Genomic DNA, 20,076 nt, shown 5'->3' on the forward strand with positions numbered 1-20,076 from the left:
TACAATAGAAATTAACAGATGCTAATTGGCATCAACTTGTTGATAGAAATAATTAAAAACATATATATTTTTGTATTTCTTAGTTGAAGGAGAACCTGGAGGGCTTGCCTCAGTCTCTGGGTCAGTTGGTGCAGTACAGCCTGGACAGACTCTGCTCACAGTACAGAGGCATGCTGGGACTCCGTTGGGCCCTGGCAGCACTCACTGTCAGCGCCACAGGTAAGATTTTAAAACTTTCACTGATAGTATAAAGATCTGAAAAATGAGTATTTAGCATCATTCAGCAAGTGTTACAAGATTCATTTTTAAGGGATATTATCTCAAAGAAGTAATTTCTTTAACTGTAAACGTTTTATGACCGTGTCTGACAGGCCTGAGGGAGAGAGACTTCTACTCTGTTCTGAACACATGCAACGACTTACCCCAACGCGGTTGTCAGGCCACATGGGAGGAAGTTCTACTTTTGACCAGGAAGCCCAAAGGACGCATTTCCATGGCACCTTTCACTCGTGTAGTGCAAAGTTTACAAAAGTAAGAGCTTGAGTTTGAGCTCCATCAAGGTTCTGTTTTCATCAAAGATTATAAGGAGAGGATGGGGAGAAGCAAAGACTACTCATAATGTTCAGTTTGTAAATTAGGGTCCCATTGGAGTCAGATTAAAGACAAAGGTATCAGAAGTTGCTAACACAGCGATCTGTTTAGTGTTGAGTGTATCAGAATACATCTTATGAGGTCAGCTGTTTACATGTTGTGTTAACCAGTAACATCCTTATTAACATCACAGCTACCATAAGCTACCGAGCTACGTTAAGCTAATGTTTAAGTTCATGTTATGAAGTCATTTTAAGGGCAGCAAATTTAGGGGGAAAGGGTCTGTTTATTTGTAAAGTCAAGTCTTTAGGACAACAACCCTAATGTAGAAACTTAACCTGTTTGGATCTTTATCTGCAGTCTGATTGGTTCGCCTCATCGCCACAACACTGACCACACCCTGATTCTGACCAATCAGGAGGTGAGGAGGGCCTTTGAGGACTTTCTGCTCCCAACAGAGAAAGACAGAACCAGAGCTCACCTTGTGCTCGCAGGTAGATTACACACACTCCTTTTCAAAACATGTCAGTCTCAGTCACTATTTGGTTTAACTCCACCCTCCTGTCTCCCTGTATGCAGCTCATCAGTGGGTTCTAGCCGACTCACAGGGCACAGACACCTTCCTGCACTGTGAGGCCAGCTCTGTCATGCACCTGCCTACAAACCTGGTGAGTGCTACAACATGAGCAACCACTCTTTAGTGCTTTGATGTACTAATCAGTCAATCAGTCTTTGTTTGTATAGCGCCAAATCACAACAAACGTTATCTCAAGACGCTTTTACAAACATAGGAGGTCTAGACTGCACTTTATGTTAAATTATTAACAAAGACCTAAGACCAAGACAGGGTAAGACTCAGTCTTATCTCATCTTAATCCACCATGAGCATTGCACCTTGCAGTATTTAGCAAGTTACAGCGGTGAGGAAAAACTTCCTTTAACAGGCAGAAACCTCGAGCAGGACCATGTTAGACAGACATCTGCCTCGACTGAGTTGGGGTTGGAAAGAGGGATAGAGGAGAATAAGGGAGAGAGAGAGCGATGATAGTGATGAGACGAGTAGTAGTAGTAAGTAGTACTAAAAAAAGTCTCCACACAAACAGCGAGCAAGCCCTTTGTGTGTATCCACTAAGTAGCCCACAGCAGTCATTAATGAAAGTCCTGCTTATTGAGGGTCACATGTGCTCACATGGACTCACATTTCAATCTATTTTTGACAACCACCTCTCCTCTCTTCCATCCTTCTCAATTTTAATTTTAATCCTACACAAATGGAAAATATACAATCAGATCAATCGCAGTTTTCCAAAAGAAGCAATTGCAGTTGGAAGTGAAAATATAAAGGAAATGAAAATGTAAATATTGTAGAGGTGTAATTTAAAATGATAATTTAACAGTTATCTAAAATCCTGAAACACACACAAGGCCTGAATTATTTACAAGATGAGCTGTAGGTGACGTACGAGTGTATGAGAAGTGACAGATGTACCGTGTCAAATCTGAAATATCTGATATCAGGTGTTTAAATTTATTTTTGGTAGTGTTCAGTAATTTGACATTGCTGATTTTCTTGTTCAGAGTTCATCTTGATCAAAAATGTACTAAAAAAATAATAATCTAGTTACTGTCAGTGTTTTGTAGATTTGAACTCCTGTCTTCTTTTATTTGTCTTGAACCAGATTCAAAGTGGTCAAACGGAGGCTCTCCATTCTCTGCTCTCCAACTACTACTTCCTGTACGCTCAGGTGCGTCACGGTCTCCTGCACCAACTCCTGGAGACTTACTGCTCATATGGTGAGTACACACAACGATACTGTATGATGAATGCATTTATTCAAAATTATTCAAGAGCTTCCTCAACATGGAACAATGATATATTAATGTTTTTATTCTGTGAAAATATGCCTTCTCTGTAGATGACAAGCTTGACTCTGTAGCCTCATGTAAGTACTGAGAAATGAGTGACTCACAATTTCTGTCAGGTGTGTTTAACTCCTCCTCAGCACGTCTCCATTCTTCCCTCAGTTGGTTCCCGAAGTCGCCTTGAAGACTGCCGTAGTTTCCTGAAGCGCCACGCTCAGCTGCTCTCCTCCTGGCCGGCTCTTTTCATCCAGCAAGCTCTCAATGAGCCTCCTAAGACATGTGCTCACACCTGGGCAAAGGGCATCAAAGGAAGGGTCCGTGTTGTGGAGTGCCTGAATAATGACAATAAGATCCAACAGAAGCCCAGGTATGCAGATTGTCCAAAGATGGTTGAAGTGTGGTTGATGGATTGCAATTGTTTCAGTTTCATCTTAAATGTTTAGTGTTGGGCGCAGACTTGGCCTACTGGTTAAGTTGCGTGCCCATGTAGCAGGTTCAAGTCCAGCCTGTGGCTCCTTTCCCGCATGTCATTCCCCCACTCCCTCCTAGTTTCCTACACTATCCACTGTCCTCTCCCTCTATCAGTAAAGGTGTAAAAGCCCCAAAAAATATAACTTTAAAATGTTTAGTGTTGAAATGAAACGTTAATTTGTAGAACTGTACGGTCTTCTGTTTTTGATCTCAGTGAGCTGGTGTCGACCTTCTCCTCTGAACCGACCTGTGTGGTTGAGAGCCCAGATGAAGAGCTGATGGTGGTTGGCACTGGACAGGGAACACTGCATGTCATCAACAGGGAGACGGGACAGGTGTGGACACAAAACCAGCGGAGATTATCTTTCCATTAGATGTGACGTCTCAGTCGGGTCACTTTAACAGCATATCACAGATTTTGTGACTCTTGGTTTGTAATCATGTTTTTATTTTAAGCAAATCAAGGGTTGTTGTAACTATTTGCAAACTTAAATTGTTGCTTGTTTTAATGTCAGAGGCAAATTTAAATGTATCTAGTTCATCAGGTTGCACATAAAACTGACTGCACAGTGGTAAGCTGCACACATGATGCACAAATGTAAAACCGGAGTTGATATTAGCTGATGGATTGATAGAAAAAGTGTTTAATATATAAACTCTCTCCTGCCTGTGGACAGGAAGTGAAATCTCTGGTGAGCAGCTGTGATGGCATCTCAAGCTGCGTGTTTCTTAATCATGGCCGCCTTGCTACCACCTCCTATGACGGACGGATGGAAATCTGGGACATCTGGAACAGCTGCAGGTGAGAGGAGAGGAGGACAGCAGATACTCATCATCCTGTACAGGTCTCCTAATACGAATGTATGCTGTTTTTTGAACTGACTCATGTTTCATCTCTTTACAGGAGCGCTCTGATTGATGCCCACACTAACACAATAACAGCAAGTGACATCACTGAAGACAGGAAGAACCTCGCAACTGTGTCTCTGGACTTCATGTTGAAAGTTAGTCTCATCAAAGACTCATTGAATAGACTTTTATTATTATTATTGTTATAAGATGCACATGTGACGTAACAGTGCAGTTGTTAATGATGATGGACTGAATTTATTTCTTCCTCAGGTCTGGTCCTCGGCTAAAGGTAACGAGGTAGCAGCCCTCCAAAGTTCCAGCCCTTTGAACTGTGTGACCTTTGACCCAGAGGGTCACCTGCTGGCTGCAGGATGCTGGGATGGGAAAGTGATCATTTGGAATTGGCTCCGGAATAAAATCATAACAGTGAGTCGTCTGAAGAGCAAAATGATCATTCATATAGAGTCAAATTGATGTTTATCTTTCAATCAGTGTCGGCCAAGAGTTAAACAAGTTCAATGCTGAACCAATGGAGAGCTTAAAATACTCTCAGAATTGTATGTGTTAGTTGATGGTTTTCCAAGTTTAGTATGGTCTGTGGTGGTGTGTAAATGGCTTGTGTATGTTTTCCAACCAGGAGTAGATAATCACTTAAAGTGAAAAGGGGGGAAGCTAGAATAGAAGAGTACTAAATGTGAGCACAGATTGAACATGGGACGTGTTGTGGTTGAATGAATAAAAATATCTTCTGTTCTTCTTCTGCGTGTTTCCTCAGAACCTGTCCGGTCACCGGCGCTCCGTTCGCAGTGTCTCCTTCGCCCCCTCCTCCTCCATGCTCTGCTCCGGCTCTGTGTCCGGAGAGGTCAGGGTGTGGTCGGTGCCCACCTCCACCTGTGTGGGATGTTTCCAGGCTCACTGCGGAGCCACAGAGGCCCTCACCTTCCTGGAGGAGGGGAGCCTGCTGCTGAGTGCTGGCTCTGATCACATGGTGAGGAAACACGATGAATCTGGATCAGAGAAATGAAACCATCTGGATGAAGATAAATCATTATTCAAATACTCTGTATTGTTTTTCTGTTTTTCAGCTCCATCTCTGGTCAGGAGGACTTGGGCGTTCGGTTGCTACATTAAAAAATGTGGTAAGCTCTCTATTTTTGTAAAAAAGATTTTTAAGTTCTCTATCTGAATTCATTCAGTGAGGTAAAAGTAAAAGAGTATCTAACAGTCAGGGCACAACTCTCTTTGTGTTTTAGAACGAGCAGGTGCCTCTTCGTAAGAAACAGAAATCTGTGACCTCTGCACCGGCTGCTCTGTGTGTGGCTGTTAATGGAGACTATGCTGCTGTGGGATATCATGGTGTCGGCATCAAACTCTTCAGTCTGGAGTCAGGTGTGTTTTATGTCACAGGAATGTAGAAATAACCATATGTATTTTTCCAAAATGGTCAGTCGTCATGAACAGACTCTCCTGTGAGGAACTGGAGGTTTGTGTCAGCTTTGACGCCCCCTGTGGGCAAGACGCTACTTCATATCTCTTTGCAGATTTTGTCCTGGACTAGGGATGTAAATTTCAAGTATTTTCCGTGATCGATCTTTGTAAATGTTAATGAAAAAATGATCGATTAATCATTAAAAAAACTTAAACGTTTCCCATGTCAAAAACGATGCCAACTGCATTTTTCGTATGTATATAACTAACGGTGTTAAATAGCTTTTACAAAATGTAAAACGCTGAATACCAACGCATGGAGCAGGCTCATAATGTCCATGGACATACAGTCATAACAGTGAAGGCTCAGACTTCAACAAGGGAACTGAACAGAAAGATGTTTCAGACTCACAGTGCCCAGTTTTCTGTCTACTCGTTCTTATTGAGAAAAATAAGCATGTGAACGCGGTCAGGTGTCAGCTGGGAGCACAATCGAGTCATAATCAGTCCGGTGTTCAACATGATACAAAATCGAAACAAAAAAAAAATTGTTCGAGTACGTTCTTAACAATCAGTTAATCGATATTGGATTAATTGTTGACATTCCTATCCTGTACACATGTAAGTAGTGTTTTCTGATGATACGATCTCTTCCTCCTTCATTTTAACAGTCAGGAGTATCTCAGTGTGAGGCTTTGCTCCAGAAAAAGAAATCAAAGGTTGTTTATGCAGCGTGCTGTAACTCACAGTGGTTACAAGTATTCAAAATGAACATAAAGAAACCATCAGAGAGGTTTTCTTTTAACCTTTGTGGGTAAAAAGAAGTGTTAGCATGTATTTCAGTCTCTTATAATACCTGACTAGCATAAGGCGGGCTGTCACACATTTTGGCTCTTTTTCCTTTATAATCAGATTTATTCTTAATGCTGCCTGGGTACTTCGTAACTTTAAGAACTTAGCATCTTTCTCAAGGAGGAAATGTGATTTTCCATAATTGTTTTATATACAGTGTATGTGTCACATTATTATTTGTAGATGGCAGATATGGTGGACACTTTCATCAAGTTATGAACTCAAGAAAGAGGGCAAAAACAGTCCGTGCAAAACAAGTCCAAACTAAAAGCTACATTGATGTTACCCAAGACAACGCAAGTTAGAGTGATGGACATGATATGTTAATTTTTTTTTTACAGTTTTTGACTCAACTGACATTCATTTTAATCAACTAATTGCCTCACCAACCTTTACATGTTGCTCAAAATGAAGATACTGGCTTTCTTTCAAATCATAAAACACATCTGGTTTCCAAAAAAGACTCTCTGTTAATATTTACCTCTCAGGAGAGAAGATCTGGGACTCTGGGCTCGATGTGACCGTGCCGTCCCTGCATTGGGTCTATTTTGACGCAGAGCAGAGCGAATCTGAGCTACTGGTGTCTGCAGGCAGTGATATTCGTCTGAGGGTCTGGAAGAAGAAAGAAGGAGTGGAGGGGCTGCACGGAGGTCTGGACATGTGGGGAATGTTTGGTCACCAAAGTCGGCCCATCCTGGCAATGGAACAAAACTCAACATACCTGGCTACAGCTTCAGGTTAGTGACAGTGAAGTAAACACATGATTCAGTGTTTATAGAGAAAATCTGTAATCCCTGCGTCTCTGTATTTCTCTCTGACTCAGATGACTGCCGTGTTGTTCTGTGGCTGCTGAGCGATCTGGCTGAAGACCCCTGCATGGAGCCTCATGCACTGCTGAAAGGCCACACAGGAGGAGTCACCTGTCTGTCTTTCAGTCCTGATGGTGGGCAGCTGCTGTCAGGGGGAAAAGATCAGGTACTGTGTGTTGATGTTGCAACAACAACACAGTTATCAGCTTTAAGTTACATCTTACTCAGAGGTGTTCAATTACATCACCTCCTCTCATTTATATAAACCAGACTTCTGTGTGATCAGGTCAGAAACATAGAGCTGATGTGTGTGTGTGTATGTGTGTGTTTCAGGCTCTGATGGTTTGGGATGTGAGTGTGACTCCTGCTGTCCTCTCCAAGTCGCTCCCTCACTCTCACAGAGACTGGATCACCGGCTGTGTGTGGACTCCAGACTGTGTGGTAAATATCACATATTAGAGGCACGAGGCAACCTTAGGTGATGAAAAATGAAGCCAATGCAGAGGTGCAAAAAACTGCAGTTCCTCCATGTTAAAATGCCAACTTTAGTGCTTTAATGTCCTCAATGGCTCATTTCTTTATTCTTACAAACTGTACAGTTGGGGAATTATTTTTAGAGCTCATTTGTTTTGATTATTTTAAGGCGAAGAAGAAGGTCTGATAAATGCTCACATTAAAAACACATAAAAGTTTGTACTTTTTGAAAAGAGGAGCAGATGAGTCACATCCTTTGGAAAAACTAACCGTTCTCAAATATTTCTTTTGGAATAGCAAAATCTTATTTAGATAAGTGGGACAAGTAGCTGCCCATACAGTATTGCAGTACATAATGTGAGGATAAATTAAACTGTAATAAAAAGTTAAAATACAAGAATGATTTACCAGTAAACGAACTCCACATAACTCCACAAACTCAAAATACCAATCGACTTCATAATCTCTTGGCACACATGTTCAATTTGGTCATTCCATGAAAGCTTTTCGTCCACCAGGACTCCAAGGAAATTAATGGAACAAGCTTGATTTACTTCCAGATTATCTATAAACATTTTGGCTTTCTCTCTATCATACTTTTATTTTTGTTACAGAATATTATGAAGTGAGATTTATTTATATTGAGTGAGAGTTCTTCTGAAACCATTCAGAGATAGACGATAGCTCTTCATTTGCTTCCTGAATCAATGTGCCAAAATTTTCATGTGAAGCAACAAGACGTGTCATCAGCAAATAACAAGGGTAATGCATTATTACAGGCCTTGGGTAGGTCGTTTATGTATATCAAAAATAAAAGTGGTCCTCGGATGGTTCCCTGGGGTACCCCATATAGTAGCTTAGCTCTATCTGAGTTTAGCCCATTTACCGATACAGTTATCCTATCTTTGGGTTTCAAACTCCTCCAGGACTAACGGATGACATCACTGAGACTACATCTATTTTCTAAACCAGCTTCTCTTCTCTGTTCCAGGTTAGCTCGTCAAACGATGGCAGGCTTTGTTTCTGGGATCTGCAGGCAGCCAATTGTCTCAAAGAAATCTCCTGGACCAGTTCTCTCTCATCAGTCTGCTGTCTGGTGAGAACTTTTAAAAATGATCTATGAGAGAGACCAGACACCTCTCTCCTGAGATCTTCATGTAGGAACCATCCTAGCCTGGTGTTGACTTGTTGTTTGTTGTTTGTTTGTGCAGGGACAGTTTGTGATGGCTGGCTGTGCAGAAGGATCGCTTCATGTTTGGAACTGGGAGACAAACTCAGAAATCAGCCACATCGCTGCACACAAACAGCGTATTCACCACTGCTCTGCCCTACCAAACACAGGTACACTTTCTGAACTCTGCATCCGCTCTGTGTGTCCCTCCAACTTGATATAATGTTTTTGGACATAAATGCTTCCTGTTTTTTAATCCTCACTTCCTTTTCTCCCAAGACAAAGACAAAGAAGTCAACCCAGAGGAAATGACTATCCTCACTGCGTCTGAAGATGGCACGGTGCAGCTCTGGAAACCACTGCAGGTCTGTCAATCAAATCAAACCCAGAAAAGGTTTCATCTGTGTCTGCCGTCTGTAAAATATCTGCTTTTATAATGTATTTACTTTGGATGTGTTCACTCTGCTTTTTAAAACGTTTCTTTACTTTTTACTCTACATGCAGAGCAGAAAGGGACTTCCTTTTGTTCCTGTGAGCTCTTTACTTAACTTAATTAACTTTCTGTACCTTTAAATACAGGTGGAGCACTTCAACACCTTCCCTGGTCACAGCGGCTCCATACACGCTGTTGTTCCCAAAGAAGGACTCGCAGAATTCCTCACTGTCTCTGAAGACTGCTCACTGCGATGCTGGACGTTGACTAAAGGTTAAACTTTATGATATCCTGGAAAAAAAGAGATAACTTGTTTTACTACAATGAGTGTTTTAGTCATCTTAATAGACACCTTAGAACTTGGGGTGTGTATTAAACTATTTTTCACTTTATAGATATCCTTAATTTTGCTTTTGAGGGATTTTTAATTTAAGAGATAAATATCCATGAAAGGCTTGAGTTAGTCATTCTTCTTTATTCCAGCACAATGTTTTATTCTCAGGACATAGTGCATCAAGCTGAAAATGAAGAGAACTCCTCTGCTCCAACTTCAAAAGAAATTCCAGCCGTGATCACACTGAAAATTTTGTTTAAGATAAAAGTTCTGTCTTTGCATTTTTCATTTCATGTGGCTTCATTACAAAATTAATTACTGAGATGTGATAAGACTGCATGATTATGGCTTAAAGAAAAGTTATCAGTTTTTAAAGACAGTTTATCCCTCTAATAGAGAAACCTCTCCTACTTATTTTATCAGTTGTAACACTTGTCAGATGCTGATGCTGTGATTGTGATTGTGTTGTTCTGTGTCTAGTAGTGGACTGTGATCAGCCCCATTCACCTCTGTGTTGTGTCTTTTCAGAGGGTCCCTCCAGCCCGAGAGGTCCGGTCACAGCTCTGTGCTTCTCTCAGAGTGATGATCTGCTTCTTGTTGGTTATGAATCCGGATATCTGGAAATATGGCAGGACAACACCGTGATCGGCCACAAGCAGGTGAGAACATGCAGAGGAAAAGGGATGAAAACTGAACACATGCATGTTTTTTTGTGTGTTGGTGTTATTACATGATGTTTGTGTGTATCAGACTTCAGCCAGCACTGTCACAGCGATCTGCTACATGCCTGATGACCAGTACGGTGTCAGCTACATGAAAAACGTTGTTGACGTGTGGAAGCTGGTGTGGAATCAACAACACAGCACAGCAAGGTGAAAAACAATCACCATACGGAGGCACTATACTCCTTTTTGTCATGTTTAAACCGTTCTTTAGCCTGATGTTATCATAAAAAATCAAGAGAGCTACACGTGAGAGCTACATTATAAATCAATCACAGTTTAAATTATTGTAGACAACAAATGACTGAAAGGAAAGGAATAGCAAGACAAACTAGTCTCTATTTTCATTATTTAGACACCTTTAATTTTCATTTACACTACCAGTCAAAAGTTTGGAAACACCTTCTCATTCAATGTTTTTTATTTATTTTAATTATTTGAAACACTGTAGATTAATACCAAAGACATCAAAACTATGAAAGAACATATATGGAATTATTGAATGAACCAAAAAGTGTTAAACAAAGCAGAATATGTTTTATATTTTAGATTCTGTAAAGTAGCCCCCTTTTTCCTTCATGACAGCTTTGCACACTCTTGGTATTCTCTCAGTCTGCTTCATGAAGTGGTCTCCTGGAATGGTTTCTAATTAACATGAGCCTTGTCAAGAGTTCATTTGTAGAATGACTTGCCTTCTTAATGTGTTTGAGACCATCAGTTGTGTTGTTCAGAGGTAGGGTTAGTACACAATGGATAGCTCTATTTGACTACTGTTGCAATCCAGATTATGGCAAAACCAGATTATTTCATAGTTTTGATGTCTTCAGTATTAATCTACAATGTCGAAAATAATTAAAATAAATGAAAACCATTGAATTAGAAGGTGTGTCAAAGCTTTTGACTGGCAGTGTATATGCCAGCAGGAAGTCTGTGCATCAAAATGACACAGAATCAATATATAATCTCTCTGAATCCCATGAGTTAGATTGAATTTCAATCAGTCTTGAAAGAGATTACGACTGATGCAGATGGGTAACCTCTCACACTGTCAGCAGTCAGACTTTTAAACCTTCAGATATCTTCTTATTGTGTGTGAGAGCAGTGTCAGTTTTGATCAAAGACTGTATAAAAAGACTGACCTGAGGGATCTCTGCCATTTTATCAGTGAGTTAAAGTCTGTTTTGGTTAGCAGAATGGACCTGACATCAAAACTATGTCTCCAAGCTCTTGGGTCCGAATGTACCCTGTGTCAGTGCCCATCAGGGGAAAATTTCCCTCATTTCATACACACACATCATACGGCTACATTTACAGTTTTACAATGCTTTCATATCCTTAGAGCTATGTTCATGAAGATAAATGATCGATTTGAGAGTTCAGATTTAACAGATTCATGTCATACTGTGCTGTTCTGTCCTGTGTGTCTGTCTCACCCCAGCCTGGTGAAGGTCACTACGTACAAAGTGGACGTGCCTGTGGTTCAGCTGATGTACTGCTCGGCCCTGTTGGGCGTGACTTTAAATGGAATGATATTTGACGTCATGAATGACGGAGAACAAGAATGGGGGGGCTCAATCTCAAAGTAACGTACAGTCTCAGTGTTGATTTCATAAATCATTGTCTGACTTGATCTGTCTGATTATCAGGATTTTAGTTTTTAGTTTTCTGTTGTGTTGACATAGTTTTTAGTTTTGACCTTTTATTGTTGAGTGTAAGTTAAAGCTAATTAAAATGATTTGGGTAAAGTCACTTTAATATTCATTCTAACTTAAAGTTCCTCATGTATTTGTCTTTATTGCAGTTGGTCAGAGAGGATCCGAATAATGCATCTGATCCGCAACGACAAAATAAGCATGTGGCTTTTGGGCGAAGCGGAGGACCATGTTGAGATTGGCTTCATTGTGAGTTCTGATCTAAAAATAAAATAAGGACATATGTATAATTTTCAATTAAAGTGAATTTAAACCTCAAGTTTAAACATACTTTGTCTTCATTCATTTTAACCGCTCTGTTCTCTTGTTCCTCAGTTCACTCTGGGCCGCAAACAAAGCTTGCATACAAATTTCAGCTCATCGATCCTGGAGACTGAGGAGGAGGAGGAGAAAAAGAAGAAGGGGAGCCTGATCACAGCTGTAACTATGTCTGGAGGTACTAACATCTATAAGTTATACTGTCCACCTTTACTACTCTAACTCTAACCATCACAACATTAATAAGAACTATCCCTCCTTCCTTCAGTTACCACCTTGTTTCCATCTTTCAGAGTTCTTTGTGTGTGGAGACGTGAAGGGCAACATGTGGTTCTTCCAGGCTCCAGATAAGTCCACATGGCGCATCAGAAAACCTGTAAGAGCTCAGAGAAGCATGTCACGACAATTGAAGCCCAGAAACACAGCATTTGTATTAAAGTGTGATTCGATGTAGTCACTGTGAGGGATGGACGACCTTCTAGGGCTTCTGATGCAGCCTGCTATTAGAGCGGCCAAGACGTATTTTTCACTTGAGAACTGTGAATGGAGGTGGTGATGAGAAAGACATCTAAGAGGGTATTGTTTCCTACAGTTACACAATAATAATAATAACTTTTTTTATATAGCATCTTTAAAAAACAATGTTTACCAAGTGCTTTGACAAACAAAGCATGGTTCAAACAATGAAGTAAACCTTTTGACAGACAGAGAGGAGGAACTTTAACGATGCAAAACAGAATACAACGTTAGTTTAAAAAGAATTAACGTAAATTGAACAGAATGAAGTGATGTGACAGTAGACCAATAATATCATTGTTTATGATTATTTTCAGGGATAAATAGATGGAATAAATACATGAAAATAAATAAATGAATAAATAAAAATGGATAAGTATTAAAAGGACAATAAAAGGTTTTCAGAATAAGAGGATGAATGAGAGGACGACATTACATCGGGAAAAATTTGGAACATTAAACATTAAACATTAAAATAATAAATGACGACTCTGTGAGCCTTATCTCCTCAGGGGATTGTTTCATAGTTAAAGGGCTTTGATTGAGGAAGCTTGATCACCTTTGCATTTGAGCCTTGATGCAGATATGTTTATAGAGATGAACTAAAGCTTCATTGTCTAGGTTATGAGATTGTTCTATGACAGATTGCATTCCATTATTATGTATAATGAAAATTTTAGCTGAGAGCTCAGGTATAAAAATGTAAGGGAACTGCAAGAAGTAAAAATAGCATCTATCCAACAGTAACCAGCAACATTGTGAATATTATTGTCTCTAATGTTGGCGATTAATCCTCAGGCCCACCGTAACAGGATCAGCGTGCTCAGACTCACTGACAGCACCATCATCTCCGCCTCCTACGACAGGACCGTGAAGCTGTGGGACAGAAACACCAAGAAACAGGTACATTAGAGACTTTAATTTAAAACACTCGCCAAACTGCAGATCTTTAAACAAAGAAAAGTCAAGCACACACCCCACTGTCTCTGGTTGTTGTGCAGATGTTACCCTTCTCTCTCTTCTTTCTCTTCCTCTTCCTCCAGGTTGGGATGTTTGTGTGTGAAGCTCCTGTTCTGCTTCTGGAGGTGAACCCTAAAAATCCCACTGAGCTGGTTTGTGGTGACGAACAGGGAAAACTCTACTTTCTCTCCTGGAAAGAATAAGCCTTAAAATAAAATATTATACACTAAATATACTCAGCTGACCAAAGATTGCCCGACATGCTTTGCTTCCTCTTTGCTTCAGTCATGGTGAAAGTGCAACAAATACCAAAAAGAAGGGGTTAATATTAACACTATATTCAGGAAGACAGATGTAACAGCTGCAGAGCCGTGTTTACTTGTGCCTTTAATTTAGATGTTAAGAAACTTGAAATGTAAGAAGCAAGTATAAAAAAATAAGGTTTGAATTTGTATTTGTTTGGTTGTTTTGTTTGAATATCATATTATAATGAAATATATGAAACACTTGAAGTGGATACCTGGGTGCAATAATCTTGAATGTTGCTTTTTATGTATTACAAATTAAATTTATGTTTGATCAGCACTAGTTTGACGTCTCATGGTTTTTTGTGCTTTGTGGAAAGATTGATTAACTTTGCAGAATTTTGTATTGCCATACCTAAAGTATGTTAATACCTTTAGCTATCATACTATATTAATAGATTTTATTTTAAAAAACAAACATAGTCAAGGTATGAAAATGATAAATTAATACTGAATATTCTTGTAATTACTGAGTGACAAAAAATTGATTTACCAACAAAAACATGAATAGCTTATTCTTCACATTTACATTTTTTTTTAAAATAGATTATCTCATACAGCGCGACTGCTGATTATTATTAGAAATGTGAACCCTTATACCTTTAACCTTCTTTATTGGACAACTAGTTGTCACATACTTTAACAATTCTATATATTTGCAACAATATTTTTTTTTTTCACAAATAATTACTTCTGGAGAACATGATTTGAGATTTGTATTTTCATTTCAGGACTTTTTTCTTGGTCATGTCAGGCCTTAAGTTTCCAGCCTTAGCTGCGACATGATTTCAATCAATTATTGTTGTGTTTTCTTTTTAAAATATCCTTGAATAAAAACACATTTCAAGCAAATAGAAATATTTAAGGCAGACCTGATGCTTATTTAATGCAGTGGAAGTGCTGTGAGACAACTTCCCTAAACAGTAAGTGCCAGTGTGTCAAGTCAAACTGTAAAAATAAAATATATAATAGTAGAAAAAATTGGTAAACTAGGCTTATATAAATAATTAATTATATATAAAAAAAACATTGAATACAATAAAATAATTTAACTAGTTCATATGATAAAATGAAAATATAAACATTTAAATTATGTTTTATTTTGACGTGTTTCTAAGAGTTCAATTGGTTCATTAATTTTATAGTTATAGTTTTATAGTAAAGGATATGATAGTTAGGATTTGCATGGGTTCTTTTGTATTCTTCTCGCTCTGTGTTTATGTTGCAGGTGTATTTCTTGGCTCTATTTTCCTTTATTTCAAGGTTTTTCCAGCTAAATAGATAACTTGAAGTTTCTAAGCAAAATCTGGAATGAAAGGATTCAATAAAAGGAGGACAATAAGAAACGTACTGTGCTATTTTGAGTGGAGTCTAGTCATCTGTGGGCAGATTGTCTGTCCTGTCAAGTTGGGACACTGCACAGAAATGAAATGGCTTGACATAGTGGAAAGGCTCTGAAATTTAGGTTGTGGTATTAGTGGACACAGGCCTTGATAATTCAGTTGCATACCTGATTTGCTTTGATTTTGAGAAGTCTTCAAAGCACACCTGAAAGCACCATGAGGTTGATCTCATTTTTAATTCCTTGATTGGTTTCATACAGTTACGGGTACGTCATTGCGACCCTATAATACCATGTAATATGAGCATCAAACAATAACAATATGTTGAACTCCATTAACTTTCCACAAAATGACCCAACCTGTCAACGGTGCAACCGAGATCCAGCGACCCTTATCCATTCATTTTGGACTTGCCCAAATCTGAGGCAATTCTGGGTTAAGGTCTTTGAAACACTTTCGCACATGTGTGACAGAGCCATAGACCCAGAGCCAACTTGAGCAGTTTTTGGCGTTGCTCAGAGAGATCTGAATCTCACACAAGCTCAGGTCCATGCTGTTGCCTTCTCGTCACTTTTGGCAAGACGTCTAGTTCTATTTAATTGGAAATCTAGCTCCTCCCTTATGCACAGCCGCTGGGTTGAGGAGGTAATGGTAATGATCCATTTGAAGCTGGAAAAGCTCAGATACACCACTCAGGGTTCAGTTAATAAATTCCATAAAATATGGAAACCATTCCTGGACTATTATAATAATGTTTACACTACAAGAACTGTAATTTAAAGCCTGTAGCAGCTGACCATAACCACGCAGAATTGCTGTAGAATCCTGACTTTTTAGTAAACTGTAGTTATTTTATTTTATTTTGTATTTTTGTACGTTTTGTCTTGTATTTTGCTTAATTTCCTTTTGTGATTCATTTTATATATATATGTGTGCGCATTTATGTGTATACATATTATTATTATCATTATCTCTATTATTATATTTGTTATTATTTTTGCTGTCATCTACTCATGTAATTGTTTGATTATCCTTTTTTACTCTTGGTTTGTTGGCCAGTCTCCCAGGGGGGTGGGGCGGGTGGGTTGCAAATGTTTGCATAATGTATAACCTGTAATTGCTTGAAAAAATCCAATAAAAACATATGAAATAAACATTCCACAAAATGCTGCTAAATGCTCAATCATCCTCATATCGGCCCCTGTACACTTGCAATTACGGTAAAAAGGTACACAGTAATACCAGCCAATCAGCGAGAAGCGGCTCCTTCCTACGAGGAAATCTGCTGAAAATCGGGAGCTACAGCAGAAACAGATGCAAAGACTACTTTATATCAGACACTTACAGTCATAGAAGGTGTTATCATTAGAGGAGGTCTCTGTCAGCGCTCTCTGTGGAGACTATCCGGGGGGTTTGCGGTGAGTTTTTGTCATCTGAACTTGGTGTTCATGGCGAACCACCACACCAACTCCAACTCGAATCATTGCAGAGGACTTGAAGCAGGACAATATGTAACATCCTGACTCATTTTAATGTTGACTCATTTCCTAAGTCGGTTAATGTGTGGAAGTTATATGCAGAGTCTGTCTGCACATTGCAGTAGTGTTATGCATCCATTGTTTCATAGTTGAAAGTCTGATTGAACCACACCTAGTCTCAGAGTTCTGTAATGTTTACACTGATTAAAGCAAGATGCTGCAAAGAAGGGGCCTGCAACAGGCCAAACTTTACTGATCTATCAGAGTGAGACTGAGACTCACTGTTAAAACAGCAGAGTTTAAGTTTAAGGCTCAGTTTTCAGTGTGCAGCATGCTTTTGCTTTTCATGCCTTTAAGCCCAATCCAACCAAATGATACTGCTGTGTGGTCTGAACTCGCATTTCTATGGTGTTTGTCACTTTAAGTCCCACATTCTCAAGTGAAACTGAAAAGTCTGCTGTATGCCAACTGTTTGTAAACCTTTATCCATTTTTATTGATGCCTGTAGTAACACGCCCTTAAACACAGCAGTAAAGCTTGTTTGAACGGTTAGAGAAATGTTGCTGAGCTACTTCTCTGTATACTGAATGTAATGAAAGATTGTGAATCTTTGTGGAGGAGGAGCTTAAATATGATTCTCAGTTTTTTTTTTCTCTCTGCAGAGATGAGGAGGCAGACCTCACAGCCGGGACATGTGCCCCAAAGTGAGCAGCAACAGCAGGCCACAAATGGGAGCAATGTGTCGTCCAGCAACACTATGCCAAGTCTGGAGAACAAGCTCCTCTCTCAGACCTCCTCTTCCCTTTCTCTGCAGCCCACCAGCCTGTCCTCCACCTCATCCTCCCTTTTCTCTACCTCATCCCCCTTGTCTCTCCTCAGCACTGAGAACAAACTTCTAGCTAGTCACAACCAGTCACCTCTTTTGTCTTCTTCTCTGCCCCCTTATGCATCTGTCCCTAAAAGCTCCCTGCGGTCAGCATCCACGTCAAAAGGTCGCCATGTCCGTCCTTCTTCTGTCCTCACTCCTGTTTTGGGTGGAGAACAGAGGAGCAAGGATGGAGGAGATGAAGGTAGAGAGGATACACCTGAAGTGATGGAGTCCTCTTTTGAAGAGGCACATGTGGTACATGAAATGATAACTAGTTTCTCATCTTACTTATTTAGATCATTTGAAATCATTATTATGAATTGTATTTGGAGGTTTCTCAGTTTTAACAGCCTTCTCTTGCATCAGATGCATCCTGTGGACGATGAATGTTTGTCTGAAGAGGAGGATGTGGAGGAGGATAACGCCGAATCACCCATGGATTTTGGCCTCGGAGCAGATTTGGGTAACCAAATACCCGATCACTCTGTGGTCATCAGACAGGAGGAATTTGCTGAACTCGACAGGAGAAATGAGCAAATCGAAGAGGAGCTGAAGAATAAAAAAGTAGGAGAAAATACTTCAGACGTAGAATAAATCTCTGCATGTTAGGCATGTTTTTCACAAAATTAGAGAAACCATAACATATCCCCCCCTGAAGTTTGAACATATTTGATATTCTTTTGTCTGTTCCTCAGTATCTCTTGCTAAACGCTGTGTGCTGCTCCCTGATCAGTAAGATGATAAATCCTGGTGAGAAGGACTGGGACTCAGAGGACAGTGCCTGGACCAGGATCATGAACCTGTCGAAGGACATTTCTGCCTCTGATCCTCAGTTTCTCCTAAAGGTGTGTATGTGTGTCTGTGTGATAGGACATGTGTTTCATATGGATCTGGACTTCAGCTCTTCAACTTCTATTTCACCTGAAGTGATTATTTTTCAACATTCCTGAAGCTTCTCAATGCTTGATACAGCAAAATAACAGATGTGTTCCAAAAACAGTGTTGTGGTTCCCATCATTGTCGGTATGACAGCTTTGATATACAATAATATATTTAAATAGAGTATAATATTCTCTAAATATTTTCACTCTGCAGCAAAAAAAATCCTGATTTATCTCACCCTGCTGTTCATTAAACCCTTAGTTCAGCCCCTGTGTGACACAGGAGATCGTAGGTACTGTCTCTTTAAGAACTCCCTCTATAAGTACAAGTCTGTAAGCCATCTTTCTTCTGATTGGCTAGCTCACTGGAACCTGTAATTGTGGGCATGTCCTTCCTGAAAATATGGAAATGCATAACACCCCCTTTAAATTATCTGTACTGTATAACATGTTTAGTCTGTGTTATAATATCACAGGTGATTTTTGTATTAGCTTCTTTTACGTCAGCAAAAAGACGATTTGTTTTTTATTTAAGGAGCTCAAAATATGAACTTTCTACAGTTAAAACTATTAAAGCAGACACACGCAGTTTGTAAATCAGAGGCTCATATTTATTTCATTCATCTCTATGTCTTTCTTCTTTATTCAGGTTGCAGTTTACACTCGACAGGAGCTGAACATCCGCATCACAGCAAACTTCTTATTGGCTCTGGCTGCCAATCAGCCGTCCACAAAGCCACATGTCCGCAGATACTTCTGTGCTGCCGTACAGCTGCCCTCTGACTGGCTGGAGGTTGTCAGGATCTACAGTACAGTGAGTCTTGTTGTCTCTGTATCGAAGTGTTGGTTCAGTGAGATCCAGCTTGGGCTGCATGACATGGGGAAAAAATGTTGTGGTTATTTGTGTAAATTGTTCAACTGTGATATGATTCATGATAAGTGTGAATGATCATTATTGCACCACAATTTTAGTTTCTTTTGAAAACTAAAATTAAGATTTAGTATTAAAAGGTGCCTTTACTTAACAAACATGATTTCTTACATCTCGAGGACAACGTTTAAATGTGAGGGCTCCTCTGCAGCACCACAGTACCTCAACATGAAGCTGTTTTGCCACATGTTAACCTTTAATAAACAGCTGCACCCTCTGGGATTTGCAAATCTCACCTGGTTATAGTTATTTGATTTGAGTCATTTTCATCAACTTTGTAACCTTAGTTCTGTCCTGTCTTAACCCAGTATTTGTGTGTTTCCAGTGCTTCAGCCGCTCTCTGCCGATGTGCCTGAAGAAGGCAATGGCTGACAAATTCAAGCAGTTCAACGAGTACCAGCTGGCTAAATACAACACACGCAAACACCGCTGTAAACACACCCGCAACACACCAAAAAACAAGGTACAGAAGCATTGATTAAGGTCTCTGTTTTTTATTCATTACATATTTAACAAAGATTATTACATCACTGGGTGTATGCCCTCTTTCAATCACTCATTTTTTAATTCATATTTATGTTTGATATTACAGAAACCAAACAATGAGCAGCTGAAACAGTGGGCGAGCTTGCTGCGATCAGATCAAACTATTCTGTCCAAGTTTGTAAGTAAACACTCAGAACTTTTCATTCTTTTCATTTTTAGATCATTTTACTTCTTCAAGTATTTCCTGAAGTGATTTGAGATGCAGGACAAATGAAAATACATCAGCGCTGTGTCGCAGGATTTGGGTCTGGTGCAGATATTTTAAGTAAGATTACAAT

The 20,076-nt window shown here is 39.5% G+C and overlaps 2 protein-coding genes across 2 annotated transcripts in view; both read left to right on the forward strand.

Annotated features, from left to right (window-relative positions):
• LOC117827134 (telomerase protein component 1-like) overlaps positions 1-14,034 on the forward strand; it is a 29,901-nt gene extending 15,867 nt beyond the window's left edge. Inside the window, exons 30-58 of the mRNA XM_034703625.1 lie at positions 84-219; positions 372-531; positions 952-1,085; positions 1,171-1,259; positions 2,271-2,385; positions 2,508-2,534; positions 2,617-2,821; positions 3,140-3,260; positions 3,603-3,727; positions 3,830-3,929; positions 4,048-4,203; positions 4,553-4,765; positions 4,863-4,916; positions 5,031-5,166; positions 6,546-6,794; positions 6,881-7,032; positions 7,200-7,307; positions 8,332-8,436; positions 8,552-8,681; positions 8,791-8,876; positions 9,091-9,217; positions 9,807-9,937; positions 10,029-10,150; positions 11,439-11,582; positions 11,802-11,901; positions 12,028-12,148; positions 12,264-12,346; positions 13,285-13,389; positions 13,530-14,034. Coding sequence (XP_034559516.1) covers positions 84-219; positions 372-531; positions 952-1,085; positions 1,171-1,259; positions 2,271-2,385; positions 2,508-2,534; positions 2,617-2,821; positions 3,140-3,260; positions 3,603-3,727; positions 3,830-3,929; positions 4,048-4,203; positions 4,553-4,765; positions 4,863-4,916; positions 5,031-5,166; positions 6,546-6,794; positions 6,881-7,032; positions 7,200-7,307; positions 8,332-8,436; positions 8,552-8,681; positions 8,791-8,876; positions 9,091-9,217; positions 9,807-9,937; positions 10,029-10,150; positions 11,439-11,582; positions 11,802-11,901; positions 12,028-12,148; positions 12,264-12,346; positions 13,285-13,389; positions 13,530-13,649 — 3,654 coding nt within the window. The 3' untranslated portion in view covers positions 13,650-14,034. The remainder of the gene's footprint in view (positions 1-83; positions 220-371; positions 532-951; positions 1,086-1,170; positions 1,260-2,270; positions 2,386-2,507; positions 2,535-2,616; positions 2,822-3,139; positions 3,261-3,602; positions 3,728-3,829; positions 3,930-4,047; positions 4,204-4,552; positions 4,766-4,862; positions 4,917-5,030; positions 5,167-6,545; positions 6,795-6,880; positions 7,033-7,199; positions 7,308-8,331; positions 8,437-8,551; positions 8,682-8,790; positions 8,877-9,090; positions 9,218-9,806; positions 9,938-10,028; positions 10,151-11,438; positions 11,583-11,801; positions 11,902-12,027; positions 12,149-12,263; positions 12,347-13,284; positions 13,390-13,529) is intronic.
• Positions 14,035-16,333: 2,299 nt separating this feature from the next.
• Positions 16,334-20,076, forward strand: part of LOC117827131 (telomerase protein component 1-like) — a 28,722-nt gene continuing 24,979 nt past the window's right edge. The window contains exons 1-7 of the mRNA XM_034703624.1: positions 16,334-16,512; positions 17,235-17,695; positions 17,807-18,004; positions 18,136-18,285; positions 18,971-19,135; positions 19,578-19,715; positions 19,845-19,916. Coding sequence (XP_034559515.1) covers positions 17,237-17,695; positions 17,807-18,004; positions 18,136-18,285; positions 18,971-19,135; positions 19,578-19,715; positions 19,845-19,916 — 1,182 coding nt within the window. The 5' untranslated portion in view covers positions 16,334-16,512; positions 17,235-17,236. The remainder of the gene's footprint in view (positions 16,513-17,234; positions 17,696-17,806; positions 18,005-18,135; positions 18,286-18,970; positions 19,136-19,577; positions 19,716-19,844; positions 19,917-20,076) is intronic.

Source organism: Notolabrus celidotus, chromosome 15, assembly GCF_009762535.1.
Source record: "Notolabrus celidotus isolate fNotCel1 chromosome 15, fNotCel1.pri, whole genome shotgun sequence".
NCBI lineage: Eukaryota > Metazoa > Chordata > Actinopteri > Labriformes > Labridae > Notolabrus > Notolabrus celidotus.